Below are 13,752 nucleotides of genomic sequence, written 5' to 3'. Positions count from 1 at the left end.
TAACTAAAATGATAAAATAAAATCTCAAAAAATCCATAAAACAATCTCAAACAACTAACCTCAAATAAAGTATTATTATTATGCTAAGTATTTTTATTATCTACATTTTAAAATCAACTATAGATTTTATTGCTATTAGTTCAGCCCTGAATTTCTTGAATCAAACTATTTCAATATATTTTCAATAGTAATTTTGTCATCACACTGATAAGAATCCAGTAAAATGTGTGTTTTTTTCCCAATAAATTGGTCATATATTATAATATTAAGAACGAAATATATTGGACGGCCACAGAGATAATAAATATTAATAGGATTTAAATTATTTAAGAAAAATGAAATATATTATTATAAATTTATAAGAAGGAAGTGTGACATATGGAAAAAAAAAAAAAAAGAATGTTGACAAGTCAGAAATAAACCTAAAGAAACTGTCGGTGAGACCCACATCAAAGCTTTAACCTTGGATATTGTATGAACTACTCAGAAATTGACACGTGTTCATACTTATTTGGAAAAAATAGATGAAAAATAATATTTTTGGGGGATATTTTAAAATTAATTTAGTAAAATGTTTATGTTTATTTATTTAAAATTATATTTTATTATAATCAAACAAATCCTAACTCATGTTTAATTTGTGTGTTCTCCTATGCTTTTTATATATATATATATATATATATATATATATATATATATATATATATATATATATATATATATATATATATATATATATATATATATTCTTTGATTAAACTGAAATAGGATTAATTAATTATTATTAGTATGAGCGCATTTTATATAGCATTTAATTTTGAGTATTTAGCGTTTATGTAATAATATGTTACAACAGTTTTGTATAATAAATTAATGTAAAAATTATAATTAAATATATTTTCTATTTAAATGTAATTTTCTTTTAACTTTTCTTTCTCAACTTTTCTTTTCTAACTTAATAACTAAATAAACTGAATAATATTAAATGTATCTAAAAAATAAATTAAGTATGAGCTTACCTTATCTCAAAAGTTTTGATTTGAATTATTTAAATGATTTTTTTGGGGCAAGAGATTATAAAATTATTTTAGTTATTGGTGAAAAAACTTAAAAAATATTAATATTTAATGAAAAAATATTTATTTTAAAAAATAAATAAATAAGTATTTTAATATTTTAGTTGAGAAATAACTAATTTAATTGATCGAAAGTTTTTTATGAGTTTTTTGAATTATTTTTAGAATTTTATTAGGGTTTGTTCGGTTTGAGTTATTTAAATAAATCAACATAATCAAACATCATTTATTTTTTAAATTTATTTATCACTTAATTTATTAACCAAAATATTAAAATATTACATTTTTTTAATTATTATTTTATTATACATTAGTATTTTAAATTGTTTATCAAAAAAATCTCACATCCAAGAATTATCGCTATAATTATTTTTTAAATAATTCAAATATTTATTTAAAAAATCTGAATTGAAACAAAACCCTAGTGTTTTATATTTTTTTTATCACTTACTATTTTTTCAACCAACAAATAAGTAATTTCATCGATTAATATACTAAAGTACACCTACCTTGTTTTTATTAAATTTAAAATAAAAAAAAAACATTTTAATAATTAAACCCAAATATATATTTTTTTTAATTATTTTTTTTTTTGACAAAACTTCTAAATAAGCAAATATTAAACAAAATTAAAGAGATGAAAGAGTGAATGATAGATTTATTTTAATAACAAAGTATTTAAATAAAATAAAAAAACACCATGATTTAAAATAAAAAAAATCATTTGCAATGGTAATAGAATTGAGACATGATCATTGCTTTACTTCACCTGTGAGTTTGGGCCATCAATGATTATGTCTCTTGCTGTGGAAGTTAGAGTGGGACAATAAATTACTTCATTTCTACTTCTGTCATTTAATTTTATATTTTTAAATAATTAATTTTAGTAATATAAGTCCTACAATGATGGGCCATTCAATGTGATGTAAAAAAGCTATATTCTGGCTGCATTTTATACAATTTGAAAAAAAAAATTATAAATTTTCTCACATATCTTTACGAAGACAAAATACTAGAAAACTTTGTGAAAATATTGCCACACCGGATAGTCGACTCGACGATACTATTGAAAAACACCGAAAGAGAGGAGCATGATTTTGACACTAATCGATCTAACTCCTTATAAATAGGTAAAATATTTTTAGTAAATGCATAAATAATTCAACTTTAACACTTGTCCAACTATTTTAAGTAAAAAAATTATAAAATAAAGGAAATGCAATAAAAATGACTATTTTCACCTTAAGCAACATTTATATAAACTTCAAATTTCTATAAAGTTATAGTTTGGAAGCAATAACAAAAATTACTGAGTAGAGTGAAAGTTCAACTTACTCATTTGGTTAAAAACACAATCCCACTTACAACCAAGTATAGATAAAGCTCAACCTTGATGAGAGACAGCTCAAACAAATGAAACCGGTCCTTAGACTTGATTACCTGAAAATTTGGCAAATATTAAACAAGTAAATATTTGAAAAATGGAAATTTCAATATTAAAACTACAGTAAAAGCATGAATGCATGATCGATTTGCGACGTCATTTACCTTTTATAAAGCTGTTCAACATCTTCATTCAACTTGGACAACTCTAAGAAAATGTCCCCACATTGGGACACTTGAAGCCTCTCCATTTCCATGTGTGGATTATTGTCATATTGAGTCCATTCGAACCACATCTTGGCTATGGACTCTTTCCTAAAGCATGTTTCGTGGTCTTCCTCCTCGGGCGAGTCCTTAGCTATGAGCCGATAAACAAACACCTTCTTCTTTTGGCCTGGACGAAATGCACGGCCTATTGCTTGTCTTGTTATTGATGGATTCAAATGCATGTCCAATACAATAACTCTAGAAGCACCCACAAGAGATATCCCTTCTCCACAAGCTTTGATCGAACCAAAGAACACCCGTGCATCGACTGAAGTGTTGAATCTTTCCACAGACAGCTCTCGCATCTCAGAGGTCGAATCACCTGTAATGCCAAAGATTTGTTTTCCAACACTCCATCCTTTTTCCTTAATAGCTAGTCTCTCCAGAAACTTCAACGGAGGTAGGAACTGACTGAACACCAATAGTTTCTCATCGCTAGATTCACATAGCCCGAGTAGAGTAAGGAAGAACTTAGCTTTTACCCCGTCACTCAAGTCTATATCCTCTAGGATATGATCAATTTTTTCATCATCAACTCTGTCTTTCTCTTTACATTTCAACACCTTTAACTGAGGGTGCACGTAAAGAGAACTTCCAATGGAGCTTATAGCAAACTTACCCGTTGACTTCTTTAAATTATCAATCTCGATTTTCTGTTCCTTGCTGAGTTTAAGAAACACAGTGAAATCGAATAGCCCCGGAAGCTCGTCAAGGAAATCACCCTTATAATAGTGGAGAATTTTAGCAGTAAGTTGTCGTAAATCTTGGATGATCATTCCCTTCATCCTAAAATCTTCGCTGTTTTGTAGACTCCGTTCAACTGCCTCGTAAAAAGCATCGTATACTCCGCTCGTCTTAAAGGTCCTTGCTCCAGGAATTCTGCATAGGATTCGCCTCATCAACCCACGTGAAGAATCAGACCTCATAAACTTTGGTCGAACAAGATCAATTATGTTGAACACCTCTTTAACGTGATTTTGATAAAGTGTTCCCGAAAGCACAACCTTACGAGGTGTTTGAACTCTTCTTATAGACATTAGTTGATCCGTATCTACGTTTCTCGGTGTGTGACCTTCATCCAGGATCATAATGGAAGGTTGTGTGAGCAGTAACGTTTGACAAGCAAGTGTTGCCTCGCTCGTGTCGCAATCACATACTATAGAAGAAAATTGTTGGTATCCCAAGAATAATATGCTTTTCTGACCGGACCAAGTTTTCAAAACTTGAAGTTGTTGTGAACGATTTTCTGCTTTTGATGAGTACAAATCATATAGAGGAAGCTTCTCTACTTGCCATGTAATAAATTCTTTCTTCCAAGTAGTTAAGATACCTTTTGGAAGAACAATCAGTGGCCTCGCTTCGGGATACTTAGCTAGGAAAGTTTGTAGAAAGCTAATTATCATGAAAGTCTTCCCAGATCCTGGAGCATGGGCTAAAATGCAACCACCTGGATTTTCTGTCATTAAGTTGCTAACAAGAAAATTAAAGCCTTCAACTTGATGGGGCTTCATTAGCTTTGCATGCCTAGGATGAACTGAGACCTCCCCAGAGATACCATGTCCAGAGGAGATTTCAATCCCCGCATAATCAGAGGTTTTAGCATTCACATTGTCACTTCTTCTGGCTTCATCATGCCTGTATCTGGTGCTCCGTGTGGTCTGCCATCCAAATTGAAAAAGAAAAAAATTCAATCCACAATCAAAATCAAAAGGCATGTAAATCAACTACATATAGTTATCGAGTTTATTTGTCAGGATATTGATTTCATGATGAAGCGAATTAATTCAATAATGGAGTCTAAGAAAGGAAACTCTGTTGTTCTTTCTAGTTTCAGTTTTGGAAATAATATACTGTCAAGACACTAATTATCATAATTAAGCAAGCATTTCTTGATGATTTTAATTAAAAGGAGAAAAAAAACCCATCAAGAATGTTATTAATTTGATGAATTTATTAAGCTAGCACATGCATCTTCTCTTCTTTCTTTCTTTTTTATTTACGGTTGTTTCATTAGAAGAAGGAACCATTGATTATCTTTTTGGCCTGCAAACCTACTGAACCTTTCATAAGCAACATTACTTTAAGGAATCAATATAGGAGGGAAAAGTGAGAATTGAACTTTGCTAATAACTGAAGTAAAGAAAGAAAAAAAGTCATACCTTTGCATATTGATACTCAATAATGGTCTCAATTGCTTTATCAATCACTCCACAAACTTGGCAAACATATCCTATGTCGTCTTTCAAGATGAACGAGTGATCACAATCTTGTTCTTGATTTCTAGCATTGCTATCGGAAGATGGATGTGCACTACTATCCTACACGAGCAAGTAACAGATTAGTATGGAAAACCATTTTGGTCTATCCATTATCATTCATTGTACAAGATATCACAAAAGCATTCCATAGACAATTAATTAAGTCCTATCTCTTCTTGATATTCTACAATAACCATTCATAAACATGAACTTACAAATTCAAGTATCGGAAACAATGGTACAACAGGTGAAAATGACTACTCTAAGACAACGTTTGTGCCAAGTTGAAACTTATGGTCTTGATTTGCTTATCTTGTAAGATAAAAAAAGTTTTTTATTTAATGCATTCCATTTAACCATATTTTAATTTTATATGTCAACACTAATTAAATCAGGGGTTTTAAAGTTCTGTTTGAAATTTAACTGGACATTTAGTAATAAGTTCTTCTTTAAATCTATGTGATTGCTTTCAATCTACAATAGGAATAAATAATTTTTTCTTGGAGCTTTAGAAAAGGAAAGTCTTTAGCAACTAAAACTATGTAAACCAAATATTTATGTTTTTATTTATTTATGCAGAAAAGGTAGAAAAGAAAGTACCCTGAAACTCTCCAATCCAACAGCCATCTCTTTCCAAATATCAGTAAGCTCATCATGGTTACTTTCTTCATTTTCAATATCATCATCTTCAACACCAATGTAAACACCTTTATCTTGTTCAGTTTTGGTCTTGCAAATGACATCGATGTGCTGCTTAGATAGACTTGGGCTTTCAGAGGGATTGAACTCACTCCTTAAACCGTGACTAGAAGAAAAACCAACATCCTAAACATAGTGGTAGCGATGTCATATAAATAAGAAGTTGCAATGTGATTTAAACAAGATTGAGTGAAAAGACTTACACAATCATTCTCTATGGTAAGCAACTCAATAGACCTTGCCGAGACAATCCCCTGACATGTTTGGACAACACCCGAATAATATCCTGGGAGGACGCATCCAGAACAAATATCTTCATGCTGCAAATTAAGTGTCAATGAAGTATCACTCCCTTGTAGTAGTAATAGTAATAGTAATGGTAAGACCTCTTTAAAAGAAATATACCATATCAGTATCTGGCTTAAGCTCAGACTCAGAATCAGAATCAATAAGTATAACAGGACACTGCTCCACAAGAGTAGCAACTGTATCTTTGTCATCCTCCGAAACAATAACAATATGCTCAGGCAATGGATTAGGCGCCGATTGGCCAGAAGATAGTTTTCTACGCTCTATCAATGCTTTCATTTTGTGCCATGTACTTGTACCATATATTTTCTCACCATCAACTATCTCATCACAAATCATGAAAGGATCTGGATACTGCATAGATGTAAAACAACTTCGATCTTCTTTCTTCATTATCATCTTCTAAGTCTTTTGTTCTTGTTTACTGATCCCAAATCGATTACCTAATTAGACACATAATTAACTTCATCCAACAAATAAACAACTGAATATGTAGCCGGTAGCCCCTAATCCATGTTTGATCAATGAATGAGGAGTGGTAACAGAACTATATATAAGCTAAGTTTGAAAATAAAGTAAAAGTCAAATGAAGTTCCCCCAACAAACAAAAAACGATTGAACTTTAAAAGGAGGGGCGAGAAAGATTTGCAAGATGAAGGAATAAATTTTGAAGAGTGAAAGACCATTACCAGCGAAGGTGATGCAAATTTATTGGTTGGCGCAACTCTTGATTGTATTCTACTCTGAAGTGTTTCCCGCCTAAGAATCAACTAGCTACCTCAATGTGGCATCTACTCTGAAGTGTTTCCCGCCTAAGAATCCAACAGTTTCGTCCACCAACCATGGCTTTGTTCGGTTTGAGCTAATATTTTTTTAAAGTTTATATATTATAATTGACTTTAAACCTTTATTGGACTTATGAGTAGTAGTTTGAACGACTCCTCGAGTATGTATACATTTGTTGGCCGAACCTCGTTATATCTTGTGTTCCTAATTATTTTTTATCCCGCTATCTTTATATCTTCTTTTGTCGTGTATTCATATTAAATATTTTCTCAACAAGTGATATTTGAACATGTTTTGGAAATATTTAACCTAATTTATTTATGAAGATATGATAGAAACCCAAACCGTCATTGAAGAAGTTGGAAAATTTGTGCTTTTGTTGAAGATTGTTGGTTGTTTAAGAAAACGACATTGGTTGCAGAAGAATTAACCGTTGTGAAGATTTAAGTCAAAATTGTCAGTTGCTAAGAAAATGTCAACGGTCGTTAAAATATTTCTTAGTTTTGGATAACGATATCTTGAGAAGAAAAGAGAAGAATACAACGTATCTTTTGTTCTTCTCGAATGTGTCAATGGGCATAGGTGAAGAAAAAAGTCGTCGTATAGATAACGACACCAGAATGAAGAATATGAGTTAAGGTGGAGACATTTTGAGAGAAACTAAGAAGAAATCATTACATTATTTTCAAATGTGAAAAGATAAATAAGACCTTGAGTGAGATTTTTAGTCATGAAAAATGGACTAGATTGGAGACTCAGTTAATTCGAAGGTGATGATTTCGTTACTTCTTTTGTTCTATCTTAATTGTCTATGTATAATGGATCATAGTTTAGATAAATGAGATGATTGATTCTTCATCTTATTGATAAGATGATTGAAACTTTGAATGAGATTCTTAGTTATGAAAAAAGGCTAGATGAGATACTCGCTCAATTCAAATGAAATGATATTCAAAATTTCTTTCGGAGAAATTATAGATTTGAAACATTAGTGAAGACAATTGAAGAGAGTTTGTGAATCTTGAAAAAATATTCTTGAATTGCTAGTCGTTTTGGATTCAAAAACTAGTAGATTGTAAGTTAATTTGTTTAAGAAAAAGTATGAGGTTTAAGTTAGTTGAGTGTACAACATTCAAGGCAAGATGAGTGACAAAATTTTTTGTGAGCTTGAGAAAAGAGATGTTTAGATAACCTAATTTATTTGTTATGAAGTAAACGATTAAAGTTCGTCTTGGGTCTTCTCGTTTTCGATCGATATCTTATTTTGAGAAAGTAGACGATGAAAGTTTATTTTTGGTGTTTTCAATTTTTGATAGATATCTGATTTTGAAAAAGTAGACGACGAAAGTTCATATTGGGTCTAATCGGTATTTTGGTTTCAGTTGATTGTTGGACTTGAAAAAATAACACTCAGTTTGTGGAAAATACGGGTAAAAATTATTTTGACATAATAAAGAATTGTTAATTATAGTTTTCCCATATGTCAACGGGTATGAACAAAGATTGTGAAGAGTTGTTGAATGTCTCTCGTCGTTAAAATAACATGATTACCCAAATTCACTTGGTGTTATAAGCTCTATGAGTTTATTTTCTAAGTGCTTTTGAGCGGAAACGGAGGTATAATGATTTATCTCGTGAATAACTCGAGTAGTGAAGATTGATGTGTGACTCATAACCTTTATGATGCGATATACGTGATTGTGGAGATTGTTATTCTTCTAAAAACTGTTGAGTGGAAGTGAAGATACAGAAATTTTATCTCATTAATGACTCAAGCAAATGTGAAGATTGAAGTGTTGAATCCACCACTTCTTGATGGCTTGACTTTTGTCAATGTGGAGATTGATGGATACGACTCGTGTATTTCTTAAGGAGCGTGAAATTCATCAAGGTGGAGATTGTTGGGTTTGGACTCATATTTTATTAGAGTTTATATATTATAATGGGATTTAAGCCTTTATTGGGCTTAAGAATAGTATTTTAGTCTTTTTAACTTTTATTGTACTCCTATAAATAGAGACATTGTAACATAGAGTTATTATAATGTAGACACTACGAGAAGTAGTCTACAGAAGAAAAGAAGAATATCATAAGACAAAATTAACCTATCTTAGATTTTAAAAAAACACACTCGTTTTTTCATCCTATGAAGTCGGGAAAGATTGATGTTGCGTTAAAAGGCAAACAAGATTCAGATTTAGTTCGATATTGGATTACACTCTAAAAAAATATCAACATTGTAAGATGGCCACTCTCTAAATTTTGGCAATTTTTTAAAATATTATATTTATATTATATTTTATCAATTATTTTAATATTATGAGTCAAGATATCTCAAAGTCTATTCCTAGCATGTAACTGTATCATCATAAATTCGAATAGGAACAAAAATAGAAGAATATAAACGCAATAGTTAAGAGCAAAAATTCATGTAATACATGTAATTAGAATTCTGAAGTTAATTTTCAAATAAATAAGTGTCAAGATTTTTTCACCATTTTTTTTACTTTTTTGTAAATTTTATTCATATTTACAAGAAGTGACATGAGAGAAGTAAGAAAATAATAAATAAAATAAACTAGAACAAAGTCATAAGAAAAACATTTTTTTATAATGTTTTTTTTTTTTATGAACTTTGACACTCAACTTTCTATCACTAGTGGACCCAATTCAATGATTGTGTCGTTTATTAAAATGTGCAAGGAGATATTACATCATTTTTAAAATTGAGTCAAATCAAGCATTTGCCTCAATTATTTTGAAGAATGAAAAGGAAATAAGGAAATGAAAAAAGAAATCGGAAAAAGAGAATGAACAATCAAGAGAAAAGAAATCGGAAAAAGAGAAAGAACAATCAAGAGAAAAGAAGAAAAAAATCAACGTGATTTAAAGTGGGTGATTTTCGTGACTTCTTTAAATTTGATGCTCCACTTTTGATAGATGTCCAAATTATTAAAATTGTTGAGAATTTGTCTCCACGTATGAATAAGTGCAAGACCATCCGAAACAATCTCATGCCAAAGTTAATCTTCATTTCTTTCTATTCATAAGTGATAGGCGATGGGGTGTCAAATTAAAATTTGAGGACAATAGAAGGAAACGTACCACATTTGACATTTTCAAGCATCGACTCCTTGATGTTATGCCAGCCACTCGGGAAGTTTTGTAAATTTGTGTTGTAAGAAAATTTATTTCAAATTGTAGTCGCGTAAGGTCAAACCAAATGAGACGAGTCAACGGTTTGTCCCTTAGTGCGGATGCTATGTCAAGCTAGACCAGAATTTAACTTGTCATTGTTTTAACCAATCCATGTGTGCGAGTTAGCACGCGCATGGAAGAGGATACAATTAACAATGTTAATGATTCTCTCGCCTTCTGGGATATGCCTTAGAAGGGTATTCCATTCACCATTTGCGATGTCCCAAACTTTGTCAGCAAGGCAGTCCCACCTGATTTTGACCCACTCGAACTCCTTTTTGAGAAGGATAGGCTGATCTTCAAACCATGGGTCATGCAAGAATTTTCTTCCAGTATTTTCGACGAATTGAACTTGAATTAAATTCATAGCATTATGTTTAGTTTCAAGATTTTCTCTCGAGAGACCAAGCCATTTCCAAATTGATGTTGCAGGTCTAGATAGACTTAACTATGTCTTATGTCACGAATTAGGAAACACTTGTAAAAGGAAATTTTGTAGACAAAAATGTTATCTATATACCCCTCTAAATTTCAGCTTATTTGTATCACTACACAATTCATAACCATTGTTCAAAGTTAATCCAAAAACTAACCAAAAGTGAGGAAAATATTTAATACAAATTTTATTAAATTTGTACAATTTTTTAAGCTGATCAAACTATACCTTAAATGACGAATTAGAAAAAACTTTTCAATGATAATTTTGTAGACTAACATGCGATCTATCTAATGTCCAAATTTCAGCTCATTTGGATCAATACACAATCTATAATTATCTCAAAACTCATCCAACAGCTCACCAAAACTGTTGAGAAAACTTTTCAGTTTCAGTTTTAACATTTTTGACATCTTTAAACAGATGAACAACGTCAGTCCAAATCCACATATTAGTATACCTACATCAAATCTAAGCCTCTCATTAAAATTTAACTCAAAAGGATCATTCTACGATCATAAATTACTCTACAAAGTTCAAACAAAACTATATTCAAAGGTTCAAACAAAATTCTAACTTTTATTTGTTTTTATTTTTTTCAGCTAAGGTTGCTTTCACATACCTAAATATCATCCAATATTACCTAAAAATCATTCCATGCCAAATGATCAAAATCGAGTTAGGTTTATTTGAAAATCAATGATTATTTGAAAATTTAAGACTAATCAATTCTAAGTACTCCAAAATTATTTTATATCCTATAATGATCAATTAGAATTAGATTATATCTTTCAAAAACAACCTAAACAAGATTACACAAATTTTATCCAATTTCAATTAATCTCAAATTAAGCATTTTCGTTTTAGGCAATTATAATCTGTTAGAATGGTTGATAATTAACAATAAAAGTATATGTATAACTAATTGACAACCTCAAATCATCAAACACATTTCAAGAATTTCAAATTATTACATACAATGGAAATTTTGAAATCAAATTTCAAACCTTCACAGCTTCAAATTGCTCACAACACTTCTCTAAGCTTCACTAAACTAAATACAAGCTACATAGTCCATCCACAGCCTAGAATGAAAACTCAATTCTCAACTGAAGCTCTTTTGTTGGAATATTAGATCTATTAAGTCGAATTTCAGATCAGAATCTAAACATCTAATCTTAACATCTTAATGTATAATTGATAGGATCACAAGATATATTATTCATAGAAAAATACCTATTAATGCGTGAACCGGGAAAGACTTGGTGATATCGAAAGAGACAAGAACCCCAGGTCTAGCCTAACAGCAACAAGAGGTGAATACTGAATATCCCCAAGTCTCCCTGAGGTCCTAGGTTCGAGCCCGTTAGACGGCAAGTTCTGCGCCTAGTTAAATGGTTAAGTGTGTTTGCGGGCTATGTGCTTAACCCGCGGGGATTAGTCGCACTCCATAGAAGCAGCGAAACCCAGCGTTCTCAAAAAAAAAAAGACAAGAACCCCATGTGTGACCCAATATTAATATTATAGGTTTATCCTTATTAATCATAGTTGGCTTCTAGCAAAACACTACGACTCCTAAGATAATCAAACTAAATTATCTTTAATAATTGCCCATAATATTAAATGACATAATTCTTCCACTTCACTCAACAATTATGAAGCTCTAACTAATTCTCTTTAGTTCTAAATAGCCTAATGATCATTTATATAGCATCCCTTCCTATGGACATCAATCCAGAAAGCTCAATTTCAAATTTTACCCAAATTCTAGAATGTTCTATGGGCAAATAAGGAAAATCTGTTTAATCAATCGAGTTAGACCTTCTAAAAATTTATCTTCATCTTCCAAGTAGCAACTCTTAACTCACTTGTAAAAATCTCTAATTCCATTGTTACTTCTATATCTGGAGTTTTTGATTCATATCAGAAAAAATGGATTCTAAATTCTAAATTCTAAAACCGGTCTTTAGGACCTTCTAGATTACATTCATGTTCAAACCCTCATTACATTGATGTCCAAACCCTCAGAAAATATACCACTATCACAAAAGAGATTCTAAATTTATATAAGTGATAATCAATCAAATGTTATAAAAAGAGGAACATCGAAAAATATTGAATCTGCGAATAAGAAAAAGAACGGATACACGCAAAGCTCAAGATTGCAAAGGGTTTGTTCGGGTAAGTTAAAATCAGTATAGGGTTACAACTTACAAGTAGGGGAATACCTGGAGAAAGAACAAATTTGAGAATAAGAAGAAAAACGGATCCTCGAAGCTCTTGATCGCGTAGGGTTTGCTCGCTCGGTGGTTGCCAGAGTAGAGTGATAGAAGAAATGAGAAGCTGGAGGACGGTTGGTGAATGGTAGTGATAAAAGAGAGGGAAAAATTAGTACAAAATGAGGGAAAAAAACTTTATAATAATGAAAATAGCTTATTAATTTATATTAATATTATATATTTAAAATATAATTATTAATTTATATTTATATTATTAAAATAGGATTTAATACATTTTATTTTTAACTATACTTATTTATTTATATTGTTATTTTTTTAAATTTATGTCATTTATTTATTTATTAATATTTATTTTAACATACAAAATGTATTATTAATATTTTTATACTTAAATGTATATAAATATTCATCTATATAAATATAATAATATAAAACTGACTCATTAAAAATTAATTTAAATAAAGAAAATTTATTAATATTATATGATTATATATATATATATATATATATATATATATATATATATTAGATTATGAAAATAAATTATCATACAAATCACAACATATAAATATGAAAAGTTATTATTAAATTAATAGTAAAATCTAAATAAATTTATAATCTTGTGTGTAAAATTGAATAAATTAAAATATATAGGTCTAAATTTAACATTTATTATTATAATAATTTTATATAAATATATAAATTTAAAATATAAATTTTTAATAAAAATAAAAATAATAAAAAATAAAAAAGATAATTGATAATGAAAAAAATATATTTGAAAGTAATAAAAGAAAAAATATACTTTAAGATTATAAAAGGTAAAAGAAAGATTGTCAAAATTGATTCAAGCCGTGTACGGTTTAAAACATGATCATCTTAGTTTACGGATTTCAGAAGGAATCCCATAAAAGGGTGGCATCTGTTATGTGTTTAAATGTTTAATTATAATTTGTTTACGTAAGTTTAATACACGATTAATTATTTAGCCGAATTAAAGGTATCACGTATGTTAAAAGTAGGGATAAAAATGAGACGCGTATACCCGATATTCGTAAGTATCAGTGGTCGAATTCAGGTATTTTAAATCATGTTCGGGA

General features: G+C 30.0%; 1 protein-coding gene across 2 annotated transcripts; it reads right to left on the bottom strand.

Annotated features, from left to right (window-relative positions):
* Window positions 1-2,431: 2,431 nt before the first annotated feature.
* Window positions 2,432-12,700, bottom strand: LOC124927896 (protein CHROMATIN REMODELING 35-like). Of its 2 annotated transcripts, none has more exons than XM_047468396.1 (7): window positions 12,641-12,700; window positions 6,089-6,435; window positions 5,887-6,003; window positions 5,585-5,809; window positions 4,886-5,044; window positions 2,625-4,384; window positions 2,432-2,516 (listed from the first exon to the last, which is right to left on the bottom strand). In XM_047468396.1, the coding sequence occupies exons 2-7, from the start codon at window positions 6,389-6,391 to the stop codon at window positions 2,513-2,515; spliced, it is 2,568 nt and encodes an 855-aa protein (XP_047324352.1). In that variant the 5' UTR covers window positions 6,392-6,435; window positions 12,641-12,700; the 3' UTR covers window positions 2,432-2,512. The 2 variants fall into 2 exon arrangements, with proteins under 2 accessions (XP_047324352.1, XP_047324353.1); XM_047468397.1 differs by lacking the exon at window positions 12,641-12,700 and adding an exon at window positions 6,682-6,698.
* Window positions 12,701-13,752: the final 1,052 nt, after the last annotated feature.

The sequence above is a fragment of the Impatiens glandulifera genome, chromosome 2 (genome assembly GCF_907164915.1).
Source record: "Impatiens glandulifera chromosome 2, dImpGla2.1, whole genome shotgun sequence".
Classification (NCBI taxonomy): Eukaryota; Viridiplantae; Streptophyta; class Magnoliopsida; order Ericales; family Balsaminaceae; genus Impatiens; species Impatiens glandulifera.
This window is presented reverse-complemented; position numbering and strand designations above follow the sequence as displayed.

Coding starts and splice junctions, on each gene's coding strand:
- LOC124927896 (XM_047468396.1), bottom strand. CDS start 6,391: ATGATAATGAAGAAAGAAGATCGAAGTTGTTTTACATCTATGCAGTAT. Junction 6,004..6,088: donor TTAAGCCAGATACTGATATG/GTATATTTCTTT, acceptor CTTAATTTGCAG/CATGAAGATATTTGTTCTGG. Junction 5,045..5,584: donor TTGGATTGGAGAGTTTCAGG/GTACTTTCTTTT, acceptor TTGCTCGTGTAG/GATAGTAGTGCACATCCATC.